At 42.1% G+C, this 17,542-nt stretch overlaps 1 protein-coding gene across 2 annotated transcripts in view; it reads right to left on the minus strand.

Moving 5' to 3' along the window:
• LOC119169069 (uncharacterized) overlaps window positions 1–17,542 on the minus strand; it is a 114,603-nt gene that overhangs the window by 19,858 nt on the left and 77,203 nt on the right. For both annotated transcript variants that reach the window (XM_037420165.2, XM_037420166.2), the window contains exon 4: window positions 6,937–7,020. In XM_037420165.2, coding sequence (XP_037276062.1) covers window positions 6,937–7,020 — 84 coding nt within the window. The remainder of the gene's footprint in view (window positions 1–6,936; window positions 7,021–17,542) is intronic.

A 17,542-nucleotide genomic window follows, 5' to 3' on the forward strand; every position in this document is an offset into this window, starting at 1 on the left:
TATCTCATAGGTTCTTCTGTAGAATCGACCAGTGCCATTTTGTTTTCTAGAGTTCTGCTGATCTTGCGCGGTTTCGGGATTTGGGGTAAGGAGGACCCTACCACTGCCTCTGACTTGTTAAGACCAGGTCCGGCCGGTTTCCACTAGCAGCTGGCCTTCGTCACCAGACCCATCCTTTGTATTGAGTAGATGTACTCTTGCACGACAGACGGGGGTTTATTCACTTCTCATGAAGATACAGAAGAAGAGAGGAAGAAAAGAAGAGGAAGAAAATTACGTTCAACAGTCTTCGGCTGACATAGCCTTCTATCAGACAACTCTGCGGTACCTGGTGTACCTACCACCAATACAATGGCTTGACGACGCGGCGGTGAGGATGAGAATCCGACAGGGAGAAATGGAAGGGAAGAGAGTCATTGACCTCCAGGGGTGCAGGCGCTCACCCGGAACGATTTCCCAGTGGCTATCTAACGCATGATTTGCTGGTTGAATTCACTGAACATTTGTTTGAGTGACGCCTCAGCTGTCCTCGACATTCGATGGTCCTTTGGCACAATTGGCTAAGTGTGCTCTTTCTTTCGGGCATCACCCAACAGAACAGCATTCCTGAAAAAAAACATCTGCAATCGTCTACAATGTTGTTCAGCTGGCTGCGCCGATGTTGTGAAAAAGGTGGGTGGAACATTATGATTCAGTTGCATTGTTTGGAGAGTCGCTTTCCTAGATATTTCACTCACTTGAGCAGTTCATGGACACTTTCATTGACAAAGCAACAACATTCACTGCTCATTGCCACCATCAGTGAACTTGCCCAACTTTCTTGTACGCCTCGCTCCTAGTGAGACATTCGTAAGCCTCACAGATCACTTGTCTGGGTATTTGCATAGCCCATGTATTGACATGATGGCAATGGAGCAAGTTGACTTGGTGTTTACTTAACTGGAAGGGATGGGAAATAACGCAGAGGCAGAATTTCACAAAATATTTTTTGTATGTCAAGGCAGAGTAGCAGAGTTCGAAGTACAAGATTCGATGGGTGGCAGGAAGGTAGAGATACCGAAAAAACTACGATTGGCTTTCTTGGGAAAAGTATTACAATCGAGACTTGTTCATTTCACAGAAAGATGACCTCAGAGCTTCCCTCGAACGGCGCTTTCCAAACCACCATAAAACACTGCGAAGTTTACTATTGTGTGCCAAAGGACACCTCCAAAGATAAAGTTCAATCTGTGCAGCCGGCCTTCGATTTTTACCAGAGAGATATGACAACAGCTCATAACCTCACACTGCAAGGTGAACATGAAATCTGGAAAGCCAACTTGCAAGCCATGCAAGAGGACAAATTTCCTTTCTTTGTGACGGAGGCTTTAGCTATCTGTGACAATGCTCTCTTCTCGAACATTCACACGCTTCTCAAAATATATGCAAGGCTCCCAATGAGTATAGCTGATGAAGTGGCTGAGGAGCGGCCTGATGGTCTAGCCCTCATGTCCATTCACCCGATGCAAGTCACTATCGACACATTTATCACCGTCTTTAAGGAAAAACCATGGCGCATGAAAATTGTAGTGCAAACCGTTCTCTTCGGCAAGAATACATGTTCATTTTTTCTCTTTTTCATTGACCATGACTACATGGTAAAACCATTTCCAGGGTCATTCTTGAAAATACTTGCTAAAATTAATGTTAACGTTCTGCATCTTTTGTGTCATTGTAGCATCTGATTTTTAGTTCCTTTTTGTCCAATAAAAATAATCTCTAATATGTGTGTTCTTTGTTTAAAAACTCCTGCCATAAAATGGCTTTCGTTCTTCTCGCAGGCCTGTTGTTAAGAAAGAGTTTGAGAAGTTCAGCAGAGAAAGCGTGCGATATTTTTGTTGCCGCACATACGTAAGTGGACGAACGTTTACCTTGCATTCTCGTCTTTTTTTGTTGTCACTTGTTTTGCAGTTACTGACTGTATGACACTTCATGGTCAAGATTAATGGGCATAAAACATTTTTTGGGCACATGCACCAGCCTTACTGCAACTTAAAAAATTTTTCATTGCTGATTTATTCGCCTTGTGTGCTCCTTTCCTCTTTGATTTTATTCTCTGCAAATAATTAGGCACCTTGTATCTTCCTTCTTTGCTACTTTCTTTCTTGCATTCCTTATATATTTCATGCCTTATTTATTGGTTCATTTTTTCCTTTCCTTTTTTATTTATTTCCTTCCTTTCTACTCTCTTTTTCTTCTTTTCATTCTCTATTTCTTTCTCTTTTTTCCTTCTCTCAATCTTACTTTCTGTCGGGTTCTTTCCTTCCTTTATCTTTGTTTCTTTCATTCTTTCTTCTTTTTTTCTTCCTTTCGATTCCTATCTTTTTCGTCACTCATTTTCTTTTGTTTTCTTTCTTCGTTTTCTTTCTTCTTTTTTCTTTTCCTCCTACTTTCTCTTCTTCTTTTTCCTTATTTGTTTCTTTTTTCTTCTATTGTTGAATATTTCTTCAGTTAGTTTCTTCTTTCTTTGCTTTTCTTCTTTCCTCCATTCCTTCTTTTTATCGGTCTTTCTTTTTCTTCCTGTCATATGTTATTTCTTTCTTTTTTCTTTTATGCTTCCCTTTCTTCATTCGTTGTTCCTTTGCTTCTTTCTTTATTCTTTCCTACTACGTTTCTTTTTTCTTTCGATCCTTCTGTATATCTCTTTTTTATCTTTTCTTTTCTTCTGCCTCTTTTTTTCTCTGCCTCTTTCACTGCTTTCTTCTTTATTTACTTTCTTCTTTCATTCCTTCTCTCCATCTTTCTTTCCTACTTTCTTTCTTTCTTAGGTTCTTAATTTTTGCCTTTTATTTCTTTCTTCCTTTTCTTCCATAAATTTTTCCTTTCTTCTTTCCTTACTCCCTACTTTGCTTTTTTTCAATCACTCCGTATTTCTTTTATCTTCTCCACTTTATTCCTTTCTTTATCTTTCCGTCCTTCTTTTCTTCTTTCTTTTATTTCTTCGTTCCTTTTCCCTACATTCCTTATTGTTCTTCCCATTGTTATTTATCTATTTATTTCGTGTTGTCTGTCTTTCATTCCACACATTTTCGTTCTTTCATTCTTTCTTTTTGTCATTCTTTCTTTTCTCCTCTCTTTCTTTTTAATTCATTTCTTTTCTTATTTACTTAACGCTTTCTTTCTTTCGAAATTTTTCCTTTTATAATCTCTTCATTGTTTCATTTTTTTCTTCTTTCTTTCCTTCCTTGTTCCTTTCATTATTTCACCCCTTCGGTCTTTCATTCCACCCTTCCTTATTTCTTTCCTTCCTGCTTTTTTTTGCTCTTTAAATTTTTCTCTCTCTCCTTTTATTCATCTTTCCTTCCTTTTTATTTCATACCTTCCTTCATTCCATCATTCTTTCCTTTCTTCTTTCCTTCATTTCTTTCTCTTTTCTTTCGTTCCTAATTTCTTTCAATCTGTCTTTATTTCCTTTCTTCATTCTTTCCTTTCTTCTTTGCGTCTTTCTTTTCTTCCTTCCTCTTTAGTTTCTTTTATTTTGTGTCGTTGCTTCCTAGTTTCTTCCTTCATTTCTCATTTCATTCCCCTTTCATTCCTACTTTTTCGTTCGTATTTTCGTTCATTCTTTTTCTTTTCTTTCCTTCTTACCTTACTTGTTTTTTTTCTTTTCTTTTGTCATTCCTGTCTTCTTTCCTTCATGCCTTCTTGCTTTCGTTCCTTATTTTTCTTTCGATCTTTCTTTTATTTCTGCACACTTTCTTTTTGTTTTGCTTCCTCATTTTCTTCTTTCTCTGTTTTCTTTCTGTTCATTTGGGTTCCTTTGTTCCTGCTTCCTTTTTCCTTCTTTCTTTTTCTTTTCTCTTTCTTTGCCTTTTCTTTTCTTGCTCTCTTTCCATCTTGCACTCTTTCATTCTTTTTCTATTTTTTTCTCCCATCGTTCTTTCCTTCTTTGCTGCCTTCATTCCTTTCCACTTTCTTCCATTTTTTTGCTTTTATTACTCTTTCCCTCCTTTCATTCCTTCCTGCCTACTTTGTGTTTTTGTTTTTTATTTTTTTCCTTCATTTCTTCCTTCTATAGTTCTTTCATTTTTTGTTTCCTTCACTCATTCCTACTACCTTACTTTAATTACTTATTTCCTTGTCTTTCTGTTTTTTACTCCTTTCTTTTTCTTTCTTTATTTTATTCCATCTTTTTTTCTTCTTTTCTTTCTGTTTTCTGGCCTTTTTTTTCTTCTTTCTACCCTGCATTGTTTGGTTATTTTTTCTTAGAGTTTCTGGTTTCGTTCTTCTTCATTTCTTATTACTTTTCTTGTATTTCTCTTCATGTAGCTTTTTTCCTTCTTTCTTACTTCTTTTCTTCCAACTCTGTTGTTTTCCTTATGCTTTTCATCAATCATTTATCTTTTACGTTCTTGCTTGATTCCATCCTTCTTTCTTTTTCTTCCTTTTTTTTCATCTTTCTTCCTGTCTTTCTTTCATTCCTTCTGTCGCCTTTTTTGTTGCAGCGTTCCTTCTTTCTTTCGTTCCGCACCACCGTGGTGGTCCAGTGGCTAAGGTACGCGGCTGCTGACCCACAGGTGGGCTCCATTTTCGATTGAGGTGAAAATGCCGTAAGCTTGTGCGCTCAAATTTGGGTGTACGGTAAAGAACCTCAGGAGGTCAAAATTTCCGGAGCCCTTCACTACAGCGTCTTTCACGACCATATGGCGGTTTCGGGACGCTAAACTCCACGTATCAATCATCAATTTTTGTTTCGTATCTTCTTTCATTGATTTTTCCTGCTTTAAGTTCTTTCTTTTTTCAATTTCTTTTGTTCCTTCACTCATTCAATCTTCTTTTCTTCTTCCTTCGTTCTTTCTTGTTTGATTTCTTCGTTCCTTTTTTTATCTTTCTTTTCGTTCTTTCTTCTTTATTTCGTTTCTTCCTCTTTCCTCTTTTTTTTCGTTCATCATCTCTTTCTGTCTTACATACTTTCTTTTCATGTCTTTCCTTCCTTCCTGTTTTTTTTCACTCTTTCTTTTCATTTCTTTTACTCTCTTTTTCTTTTTTTCGCTTTATTCTTTTTGTACCATAACTTTTTTCTCCCTTTCTTTATTCTTTTATTTCGTCTTTCCTTTGCTGCTTTCCTTCATGTGCACTTCACAATGCTATATTTATAGTGAACTAGCTTCACCCTAACTTGTTCCTTCCTCGTCTATGCCAGAAATCGAACCTTCACCACGTTGTTAGCAGTGCAGGTTTTCTCGTGCTACGGGAAAAGTTGGCGGTCGAGCTACAAACCATAAAATATATCAAAATGAAAACAATCTCTTTCAATTGTGATTGTATAAAAAACAAGAGGATCCTATAAAAGATCAGATTGCTTTATCAATAACACTTGACAGCTGAGTAGACGACAAACACAAACAGTATTAATGATGGCTCAATGGCGCATATCTCATACAAATGCGCATCCTACGCAGAGATCTTCGAAAGCTGTATTGTTGCACACGTCCATTTGTATACGATCACGAGCACAGTGCTTTTGCGCATGAGGTCGTTGCGGCTGAAATCTCTAACTAATAAAAGCCTCGCTTACACATTGCTGGCAGTGCCACGTACACTGGGAATCAATGATATGCAAAGCGCGAATAAAGAAGGGTTATATGTCACTTTAAAATTAGCACAACGTTACGAGGAGCATGTAAATTGTGCCGTGCATGACTTTCGCGTCATCAGTTTGGACATGTCATTTACCTTCGTCGTCTACTTACGTCACGTGATAACAAATGTGGTATACGTGGCGCTGGCGAAACGACCGCGAGCACACAATCAGCTTAGCTTGTAGTCACGTTTTTCATGACACGATTCTTTGATTATTATGTTTGGACGTGTCATTTAGCTTCGGCGTCTGTTCGCCACCCTTAATACCAAATTTGGTATTTTTGAAGCTAGTGAAAAGGCCGCGAGCGTATGATGAGCGTGTTATGTAGGCATGTTTCACGTGACAGTTTTGCCATGATTATCATGTTTGGACGTGTAATTTACCTTCATCGTTCAATCACTTCACGTGAAATCAAATTTTGCACATGTGACGCTGGCGAAACAGGTGTATACTTATCATGAGCATGGTATGTTGTCATGTTTCTACATGACAAGCACATCGTGAATATCATGTTTGAACGTGTCATTTACCTCCATGGTTCATTAACGTCACGTAATACTGAATTTGTAAATCTAAAGTTAGCGGAACGGCCACGAGTGCATCGTGAGCGTGGCATGAAGTCATGATTTACGTGACATGCATGTCAACATTTCCACATAAGGCTTATCACTTATACAGTCAATTCATACCATACCAGTCGTGCCATATGGTATGTGAACGAAACCACCGCAAGAGAAGGAAGACCTTGACATGTAAATAATGACTATAATGATATACATGTCACGATTTTTATGTTATGGCTAGTCACTTATGATCGTCATATAGTCATGCTATGCTGTACTCATTTTTGTATAGATTCCATCATTGAAACGGCCAAGAGAGCTAAGAGTCGTAGTCGTCCAGATAGATAGATAGATAGATAGATAGATAGATAGATAGATAGATAGATAGATAGATAGATAGATAGATAGATAGATAGATAGATTCAAGGTCACCGACGTTTGCTAAGAAATACTTTGCATTTGAAATGAAACAGTAGGCAGAAGCCGAAGCTTGAGGACTTTGGCCTGTGAGCTGTACTTTATTCACGTCGTGAGATGTAACGAGAGTGAATCCCAACGCAAGTTAGTCGCGTTTCTCAGGACTACGAATGAAGCTCCAGCATCCAGTTATCCATCTGATGTAACAATATCCGTGTGCTACGTGATCACTGTAGGGCATTGCAGCCTGTACCAAGTCCCTTCATTCCGAAATTCTTCTTGCCAGTAAACCGCTGAAGCTCATTACAGCAAATAAATCATAAGCTCACTTACCATTGTCAATGTAGCTATGTCGGAGAACCTTGCATTGCGCGCAGTCACAAAATGCAGCAGTCAAGTTGAACGCATCATTCGGATCTGAAATATGGAAGGCGCTTTAAAAACTTTTTAGTGTGAGTACCTTCTTGTTCATATCATCATGATGATCATGATGATGATCATCATCATCACCATCATGATCATCATCATCATCATCATCAGCAGCAGCAGCAGCAGCAGCCTGGCTACGATCATGCACCAACTCGTTCAGTCAGCAGCACCTGGCTACGAGTACTGTGCAGGACAAAGACCTCTCCCATGTTCCGCCAGTCCAGTGGGTGCTGTGCTTCCTGCTGCCACTGTATACCGACCAACTTTCTAATCTCATCTGTCCACTTAACTCTCTGTCTCCCCTGCACCCGTCTTCCTTCTCTTCGAATACAGTCTGTGATCCTTAATGATCAGCGGATATCTTGCCTTCGTGCTACAAGCCTTGGCCATGACCACTTATTCTTCTTGACTCCGAAAATGATGTCGTTGATACCCGTTTGTTCTACGATACACTTTTCTCTCTTCTTGTACCTTTGGTTTGCGCCTATCAGTTTTTTATTTCTTTGCTCGTTGCTTCTTCCTCAATATAAGCTGAACCTCTTTACAGGTAAGGTGCAGCTGTTACATACGTTCATCTCGAAGGATAGTGGCTATATAGCATTCATGATTTGAGAATGCTTGCCGAATATACTCCACCCCATTCTTATTCTTCTGTTTACTTCCATCTCGTGGTTTGGCTCCGTGGTTTGTACCTGTCCTAAGTAACCGTACTCTTTCATGACTTGAAAAGCAATGCTACATATCTCTAAGCTGTGTTTTCTTCCTACGTGGTTCAACTTGAATTTCATTTCCTGCACAATAATTTTAAGAGCTACCTTTTTGCTCTACTGGTCCTAATCAGTAATCATGAATTGTAACTCATCCCCTGAGTTCCTAAGCGATGCAATGTAGCTGGCGAAGGGTAGGTAACTGTGGTACTAGCCATTAACCTGTGTCCTTAGCTCTTCCTAATCTAGGCTTCTGAAAGCGTCCTACAATCACACGGTAAATAGCCTTGGGGAGATCGTATCGCCCTGTTTTACACCCTTCTTTATTGCTATTCTGTCGCTTTTTAATGGAGCGCTATGGCGGCAATTGATCCGCTGCACCTCTTTTTTCCAGGTTGTTTATATATGCTTCGTGGACGCCCTCACTGTGCAGCGTCTGTGGGACTGGTAATATCTCAAGTGAATCAAATACCTTCTCGTAATACGTTCTTGCTACGAAACCCTCAGGGTTTCGTAGCAAGAACGTATGCTTTGTATATCCTTTGACGTTTTTCCTTCAAAGTCTAGAGTCGTGCATTATTAGGGGAGACAAGAAACCATTCCTTTTTTTCTTACAATACAGTCCACATAACTCATAGTACTTTGTGAGTGAAAAGAAAAACAGTACTTTGGTTTTTACGCTGATGTGGCACACAAAACTGGTTCGTTATTACCCCCATGAATGCAGAAAACGTCAAAATTTCAGCACCAGAGTTCTGGAAAGGCGGATCTATTGCATGAATATATGAGAGGTGAGTCAAAGTAAGCGTGGTTTTCTTTTTTAAGATTAAGAAAGCATATGTAAAGGTAAAGACAAGTCTTCTTTGTGGCTCATATTACCAGACACTTCTTTCAATCGATTTCGCTTCTACATTGAAGAGCCAATTGGCGGCGCGAGAACTAACTCCCACATACGAATCAGGCTTGCGTTGGCGAGCACACATTCAAGGAGGAAATTGTTAGCGTGCATGCAAATTCAAGCTGGTGCCACTTGACAGAAGGAAACAAAAATCCTACGAACTATCGCACGACAAGAGTCGACAAAAGAAGGCAGTGGAGTGGTCTGAACGCATGGCTCACTGTTGAAAGGTAGCGTTCATTCTCAGATTTGTGAAAGAAAAAGGACCGTATAAGAGGTGAAAACGGCAAAAAGACTGTCGAAGGAAAGGCTACTATAAGCATCTCAGGTCTGTCGTGGGTCCACGGTTCAGAAAACTCAGTGAAAGTAGATAGTTTCAGCGACTGCGAGAGGGCACTAAAAGACTACTTAATCACCAAGGAGTTTTATAGGGGTGGCACACATTCTCTCTTTTGCTAGATCTGGTACTCAAAGATTCTAAGTACCGTCGTCAGTAAGACTAACACGAACGCTCCACAGCGTGACCTGACACGGTTTGATTGACGCCAGTGCCTTGTAGCGTTGTGTTTTGTTACCGATATCTGACTCATGCATGCCGACATAATATCCGTGCATACCAAATTGTCTATGCCTAGGCGCCCAGCGTTTTGTGGCTAGCATGAGTCAAACCCGTCAAGGTCACGCTGTGGAGCATTCAAAGGAAAGCTGACTGACGACTTTACATTACTACATATGTGTCGAAAAGAACAGCCTGTGGCGCAGTCCTAATTACCCCCCACAACCAGCACTACTCAATGAAGAGATTGTAAGTGGCGTGGCGCTTCATGAAAAAACTGTTTTGATCTCATTAGATATATTGCCCCGTACACATAGACAACCATCAAAACACAACTAGAAGTGGTATGCGAAAAAGTTTATCACAAACTACAACAACACAAATAATCGAAAAAAGCAACGCAACGTCAAAGCTGTTGATGCGTACACGCCTATAGATCACATCTGAATCCTAGTTCAATGTATTTTGCTAGTCTTCTGTTCAACTAAACACAGTTTATCTGTAATTTTGTTATCACACAACATTCTTATCATTGCTTATTAGGTAAGGGAAAAACTTCGTGATACGAACCTGCGGGAGTAGGAAAAAGTACTTGTATCATTCGAAATACGCATCACCAAAAGGCATACAAAATGAGTATGCAAAAAAAAAACTGGCTGCTTTTTTGGTGATTGTTTATCAGGGTCACAGCACCGACATGAGCAGCTCTGAATGATTGCCAGTATTTTCATAGACACTGATGATAATACTTGTATTTGTAAATATACGGCACGTACGCAGAACTATATGCGTTACGACTGGAGACGTAACGTTGTCCCTTCTTAATCCTAGTGTGCTTTCTCGCATGATACCAAAGTACTGCGGCGACAGTAATGTGAGGAGCACTTTGCACTTGATGTTTTTCAGAAGCTCTACAGCCGCTCTCAAAATATTGAGTTTCGCTGTAATTTTGACTATTCCGAGCGAATTAGAGAGCTGGCATGCGTGCGCATTCTCGACAATCATGCATATTCACGTTGCGAGGCCTAGCTTTTTTAAAAGATTTCATATAGAAAAAGCAACCGAGCGCTGAGATTTGAGGTGCCCTATAGGGCACCTCATATTGAGGGCAATGCAGGTAGGTGTGAACACTGTACAACAGCACTGCATTGAGCACCGCAGGACACGTCGAGGCGTCGGGTGTTAAAAAAAACGCCAGGCCTGCACGGAACGCGCAGCACAGTCACAGCGAAAGCTGGAAGAACAGCCGTTCAGAGCTTTTCCTAAACAATCTGGGTAATTGCGAAAAACCCACTCACTGGGTGCCCACTGCGCCATAACTGATAATCATCTTGTTTGTGCAGTAGGCCAGCATTCACTATGCTATTATTCGTCATCCTTCGGAGGAGCGTGGTATCCTCTACATACTTGCTAGAAAATTTGTGCATTTTTTATGCAGTGGCTCATAACGATGAAGAATCTTGCCTAGAGTGGTTGTGGGTCACAGTTATTAGGCCACCAAGAGCAAGTTTTCTAATTGTTTGGAGGATTGTACAGCCCACTCGTTACGAAGTCGGGTTTGTGTGACGCCTGGCTGTCCCTTTGATGTTATAAAACGCATTAGTACTCATATTAGCGAAATTCCTGTCACAACATAAAGCCTGCGTAAGGCCAGTCTAAAACCAAGTTCCAAGAACTAGCGTGGCTCCGTGATGAGGACACGTAAATCCGGTCAAGGCGAACTCGCAAAATTTCCTGCAGCACCGAAGCTGTATCATTCTCAGACCATTGTATTGTCATAGCGCAAGTTGGTGAAAATCATCACAAACAATTCCATCCCCAGTGGGCCCTTTGGAAAATGAATGCGAAGCTCCTCTGTGATCAGGAATTCATGAATCGCGTCCAGATGGCATAGAGGCAATCTTTTTCGATTGGTTTTCATATCTTCGCTGCTTGGGAGCTTTCAAACAAGAAGTTTGTGCTATAGCTTTAAAAATTGGGGCTGTTAAGTCTTTCTATAGAAAGAATGATGAAAAGATACTTGTTAAAAGTCTTTGCAATCTTTATGAGATGGAATGCGAAATGCCGGGAAAGTACATCGATGACCTTGAGAATATTAACTGCCAACTACAGAGATATGATGCTGCTCGCTACCAAGGGGCACGTATTAGATCTCGGAATCAGCGCACTTCAAATTCCGAGCAACCGACGCGCCAAGCTTTACTTGATGAGCAACGCCATGCGATTTCTAAAGTATTCCAGACTTGTACTTTAACGATGTGCTCATTAAAGATAACGGAGACATTACTTTGGCGTTCGAAACGTACTATAACAGTTTATTTAGCTCTCCCTCTGATGATCTTGACGCTCACCTCAAGGCTAGTTTTGTTTCTCTTGTGAACCCCTTGAAGGACAATGATTGTGCAGTCATTAATGGGCCCATTACTATACAGGAAATCGAGCAAGCAATCGACAACTTACCTTTATTGAAAATACCGGGCCCTGATGGCATCTCAGGCGAATTTTACAAAGCTTTCAAGAAAACACTTGCTCCTATACTGCTGAGTATTTTTCAGATGAGTTATGACATAGATACACTCCCACAATATTTTTGCAAAAGTCACACTTTGTTAATACCGAAAACAACTGACAAGGAAAAACTTCGCTTCGTCGAGAGCTACAGACCAATATCGCTGTCAAACGTGGACTACATAATTTTCGCAAAAGTATTAGCAAATAGGTTGCAATTTGCTATGTCGATCCTCATTGGGTCTCATCAGACATGTGGGATCTGAGGTCGATCCATACAAACCAACATACATGCCGCTCGAACAGTGCTTCAATAGTGTCATGGTTCTCAAAAACATCTTGCAATGCTACAGGTAGACCTTGCAAAAGGTTTTGATCGTGTTCGTCATTCCTTCCTTTTTTCTCTTCTCCAACAAGCTAATGTTGACAAAGTTGTTCTTAAAGGCATTAAATTATGCTATAATGAATGCTCAACTCGTCTGATAGTCAATGGTCAACTCTCCAAGCCAGTTTCTATTCGCTCTTCTGTAAAACAGGGATGTCCGATGTCACCTCTTTTATTTGCACTTTATCTAGAACCGCTCTGCTTAAGCATAATACAGTCGAGTTGCATTCGTGGCTTTAGAATATTAGGCAGTGAGGTTAAAGTATTGGCTTATGCAGACGATGTCGCATTCTTTTGCAGAGATAAACCAAGTGTCGAAAATGTGGTATATACTATTGAAAAGTTTGGCGTAGTATCAGGAGCTCGTTTCAATGCCTCTAAAAGTTTAGGACTGTGGTTTGGCTTGTGGGGTAGCACACCGAACCACTTTGCAGGGATTAATTGGACAAGAACTCCTCCAACATACCTCGGTGTACCATTGCATGTATATAGAGTTAGTCCGCATTACTGGAAGGAACGCGTCACTAAGCTTGAACGACAGGCCCAGACATTTGTTCCCTATCGATTTTCGATATTTGGGAGAGCTGAAGCTTGCAATACTTTCTTAGCGACAAAGCTTTACTATGCATTGCAACTTATTCATTGCGCAAGATTCTATATACAACGCTTTCATCGCATTTTCGCTAGTTTCATACGGTCTTCGACTTTTGAGCCCATGCGTCGTGATAATATATTCAAGCCAGCTAGTGAGGGTGGGTTAGGACTAAAACACCTTTATCTATGGCAAATAGTGTCCCGATTCTTCTTTTTTCGATACAATTGCCATCCTGTAATCCGTTCCTTCTTGCAGGTTACACTTGTTGATGGCTTACCAGATTTAATTGTTTCATCCAACTTCTCCGAACGCCCATGCTTGTGGGGATTCATGCAGGAAGTTTACCTCGCAGTTCAGTTCCTTAAAGCTCGCTTTTCTGTAGAATACCTGTACACAGTATCGCGCAAGGTGCTGTATAAGGACCTAGTGAGTACACTCTTCCCACCTCCAATGTACCGTTCACTGTACTCCAATCTTCCAGGTCACGATGTGTTGAAGCAAGTGCGCAAAATGTACATTTCACCGAATTCAAAAACATTCGTCTATAAACTCCACTCTGAAACATTGGCGGTAAAGACATGGTTAGAAAGAAAAGGTATTTTCATTCCGTCTGTTAACTGCCGTCTATGTGATGTGCCGGAAACGATTGAACATTGCTTTGTTAGCTGCAAAGATGCCATACTATTTTGGGATGTCCTTCAGCGAGCACTGAAAAAACGTTTCGTCATTAATTCTCACACAATACGTTATCTTCTACCAGCAAGGCTTGATGAAGCACCATATGATATGTTTTTCCTCATGGGTTTGCACAGCTTGTGGAAGACACGAATGCAAGACCGCAATGCAGAGCCAACCACCTCTTCAAGCGCACACTTCATTCAAATTGCTATCCACCTAAAAAACATTTACGACGAGCTAGACTTTAGACCGGACTGGTACTCCGTCTTAGAGAACTGTTTGACCTCACCCCTTTTTTATTTGTATAACACGATGTGAAGGACTCTCCATGTGAGGAATTCGCGCTGTCTTAGCCATTTAGTGTTTATGAGTAACGCTTGAACGCTTACTTTTGCGATTTGATTGTACTTTTGTTCGCTTGATTTTGTCTTTATTGCCCTAGTACTTTAATAAATACCATGAAAAAAACCTAGCGTGGCTCAGTGGTAGAATAATGGGCTTGCACGCAGCGGACCCGTGTTCGAATTCTTCTTTAACCTTGCTGTTCATACTTACTGAGGTTTTTGTTTTGTTTCTTGCGATAGTGATTTCACACACCAAAGTCGGCAGCGGACAACTACGGTGCCGCACATGACCCATGTTCTGATCTCATAACAGCCTTCGCTGTAACAAAGAAGCGATGGCAATGGCGTTACATTGTTCACTTCTTTTTTGCTATTTTAAAGAATGCATGAGCGTGTCTTCTATAGCCCCGCATAATAACGAGGTTAAGTTATTAGGTAGCAGGGTATCTTAACATTTATGGTGCTGGAGAGTACACGTGAGATGTATCAAGGTTTTTCGTTGTTGACGATGTCAGCTGATCAACCATTTTCTTGCCTTAGTGTGGTCACATAGGTGTGAAGGTTGAAGTATTCCTTTTTCGTTCATGTTTTCCAATAAAAGCTCAGTTGCGAGTCTACGCTGCGGTGTGTCCCCTTCTCTTCTGTCCTCGCCGTCGTGCGCTGTTTTAAAGTATGTTACAAGTACTGTCACCAACTAGCATAGCTTTCAGTCTCTCTGAAGCAGTGACCGGCCTGGTAAACCTTTTTCTTTAGGTGATGTCGGCAAAGCGTGTCAGTGCTCTACGTGGCCTAGTGGATCTTTTTAGACTCGATTCAGCTGCTTATTGTGCCTGGGAAGTGACCCGACGGTGGGCTGGAACCACGCCAGAGCCCTTTAATGGGTGGCTTGCAATGGGTGGTGCACGCGCAGGTGACTGGCGCAGTAGAGCATCCGAAGCAGGCGCCTGTTGCAAACGGTCTCGTTTTCTTGGTGATGCGTATGATGCTGTCCAGCCCGGCGCTGCATTTGATGTGGGATGCGGTGTCTGCTGTATAGGGAAGGAGTTTTTTGGCGCGAAAATTTTGTGATTCAGTGGGTTAAGTGTTCAGACTTCCTTATTTGCTGTCCAATCCATCGATAACGCCAGCCTTCATCTCTGCGGAATATGTAAGATCGAGGACCAGCAAGTTTGTCTACACGAGCTTTCGGGAACCATCTCTTGTAATTTCTTATTCTGGCGATGCCCCTTTTAGAGAGAATTGTGTGAGGTATGCCTTTGCCAAGATACCGAAGATGTTTCTGGACTTACGGTGTTGAATCTGCTGAGATGTCCGGAAGTCATCATTTGAGCAACCGCACGATTAATAGCTGACTCGGAGTGCTTCATCCGTCAGGAGCGAAATTCGGTAATTGAGCAGCGCAACCCGAAGCTTCTCACCTGTGTACTCACTTTTCTTCAAGAGGTGCTTTACGGCCTGTACCCTTTTCTGAGCTAGACTATTGGCCCAGGATAAGTGTGGTCTGGAGATCGTGTGAGTAAAGTCACACTTCGCTAAATCTACATTCGCAAGCTGTGAATTCATCCGCGCCGAGTCCTTCATCAGCGCCGACGTCTAGGGGCATGCCGTGGCGTGCAAGAATTTTACCTAGTGTGTCTACTACGACCTGGATTGCTGACTGCGGCAAGTTTTTCACTTCGGGGTAGTTGGAGTCGGCACAGTAGGCAAGTAGTGGTGTCAGCCGTTGGCAGATTCGGAGCACTTCCAATAATACTTTCCTCTGCTTCATTCGGGGCAAGTCTATTTCATTGGCAGATTGAGAACACTCCCTGTATGTTCATTGGCAGATCTAGAGCAGCTTCGTCGCAAGACCCACTCCACAGAGCAAATTTTCCTACTCCGCGAAAATAGGCGGATTCGACCAGAAGTCGCTAGTGCCCCGGGCTTTCAAACGGTGCCGAATTTCGGCACACCAACGGAGGCCGGTCGTGTCAGTTGCACCTTCCTTTTCAAGATAATCGCAAGGAAACTCAACTAACCTGACCACTCTTCCATTTTGCCATGATGCCTTGCGAGACAATCCACGCCAACGCCTGCTTATGTGCATTTAGGCACATTTGATGTTTGTCGATCTTCTCACAGTAGGCGCAGCGTCAACGTTGTCCGCTCGAGCGAGACTGTCCAGCAGCGTTTGTCCTTTTTTCAACTCTGCACCTTGTCTTCTCTTTCAAGAGCATGGTGTCGCTTTGCTGCCAATTACGCGGTTTTGCTAAGGCCGACTCTAAGGTCAGGCCCGTTTCCTGCATGCTGGAGGCGTGCACGTAGCTTCTTGTCGATGATACCGCACACTATCTGGCCTCTCACCATCGAGTCTCTTTCTAGTCCCTTAAATCGCCGACATTAGAAGTCTGTGGTTCAAACTCTACATTGGGCAAAAACTGCTCAAATTATTCACCCTGCTGTTGTTCTCGACTGCGCATAATGCAACTCTCAAAAGTCTCGTGACACCGAGGCGTGTGGTACTCTTCAAAACTTTGACGATGAAGTCATAGGCCTCTCGTTGTTCTCCCAAGGGTAAGGTGCTAAAGACTTCCACTGCGTTTGGGCCCGCGACGTGAAAAAAATGGCAGTCTTTTGTGCTGGCGTCCGTTTGTTGTTGGTCTTGGTAGCTCTGACGTAATGTTCAATTCGTTGGGGAAACTGTTTCCAGTTGTCGGCCGGAGCATTTGTCAGTACAAATCGACTGGGAGGTCGTAGACTGTCCATTTTCAGCGCCAGGTTTGTCTATCACACTTCTGACACCATGTTCTAGATTACACGCTCAATGAAGATACAACCACACGATACGCTAGCAAACAATGTTCTGTTCATTGATCATTGATGGCTACCGCGTAGCATGCGCGACCTCTCTCAAGGTGTCCAGGGAAGGGGAGGTCACTCTGTTTTATAAAGTGGCGGCCCGCCTAGTACAACTAACATCCACGACAAATGGTCCCGCACCAATGCCGTTGCCGTGCTGCAGCGAGTGCTTGTGATGAGCGTCACGTATCTACCTAAATCTGATAACTTACCCGCTTTGAAGCGCGCAGAGGAAACGAACTTTTGAAAACATTTTTCTGCGTGGTTCGAAGCTAGCAAATTATCCCTGTGCCTCGCTTATACATCATCATTCACTAGGTAGACTTTCTTTCAAGCCCTGCGAGATGCCAAAGAATCTGCACGATTTTGAAGTCACCCTGCTGAATTTTGCCGGAGTTTAGACGTGCACCTCTTGCTGGTAATACCTGTATTTTGTACATCATGGCGTGGTTCCCGAGCACACGCACTTATTTGATGAGAGGGAGCCCCTTTTACTTTCGCCGGTAGGTTTGCATTGCAGTCACAGAGCACACGAAGGCCTCATCGTTCGCCAGAGCAGCTTCGTTTGCAAAAGGAGTGAGCTGCTAGTTAAAAGATTTCAAGCATGGACAGTTGGTTGGTGCATGGCCAACAATTGCATCGTGGTGCTCAAACACAAAGACGTAACAAGCGTGACAGTTGTCAATTCACGCTCCTCTTCGGTATAGCTGTGCGCACTCTCTGGGCGCTATTGCGCTGGAGCAGCATTGCGAAAGTGTCGAGCCGTGGCAGGTTTTAACGATCGTATTCTGTGTTTTCTCCTCATGCGTTATTTCCGTTAGAGCACCGCTTTGCAAGTTTTAAGCTGCTTACCGCCCTTCGTCGAAAAATTCGTGAACAGAGGTTGTGTCGAGCCGACGTTCCGACAAGTCGATTTGTGTTCCTCATGGCTAGAAAAAAACTTCTCACTCTAGGGCTACGCTTCGTACTCTCTTTCATGCTAACAAAGGAGGGGTAGGGGA

The sequence above is a fragment of the Rhipicephalus microplus genome, chromosome 3 (assembly GCF_043290135.1).
Source record: "Rhipicephalus microplus isolate Deutch F79 chromosome 3, USDA_Rmic, whole genome shotgun sequence".
Classification (NCBI taxonomy): Eukaryota; Metazoa; Arthropoda; class Arachnida; order Ixodida; family Ixodidae; genus Rhipicephalus; species Rhipicephalus microplus.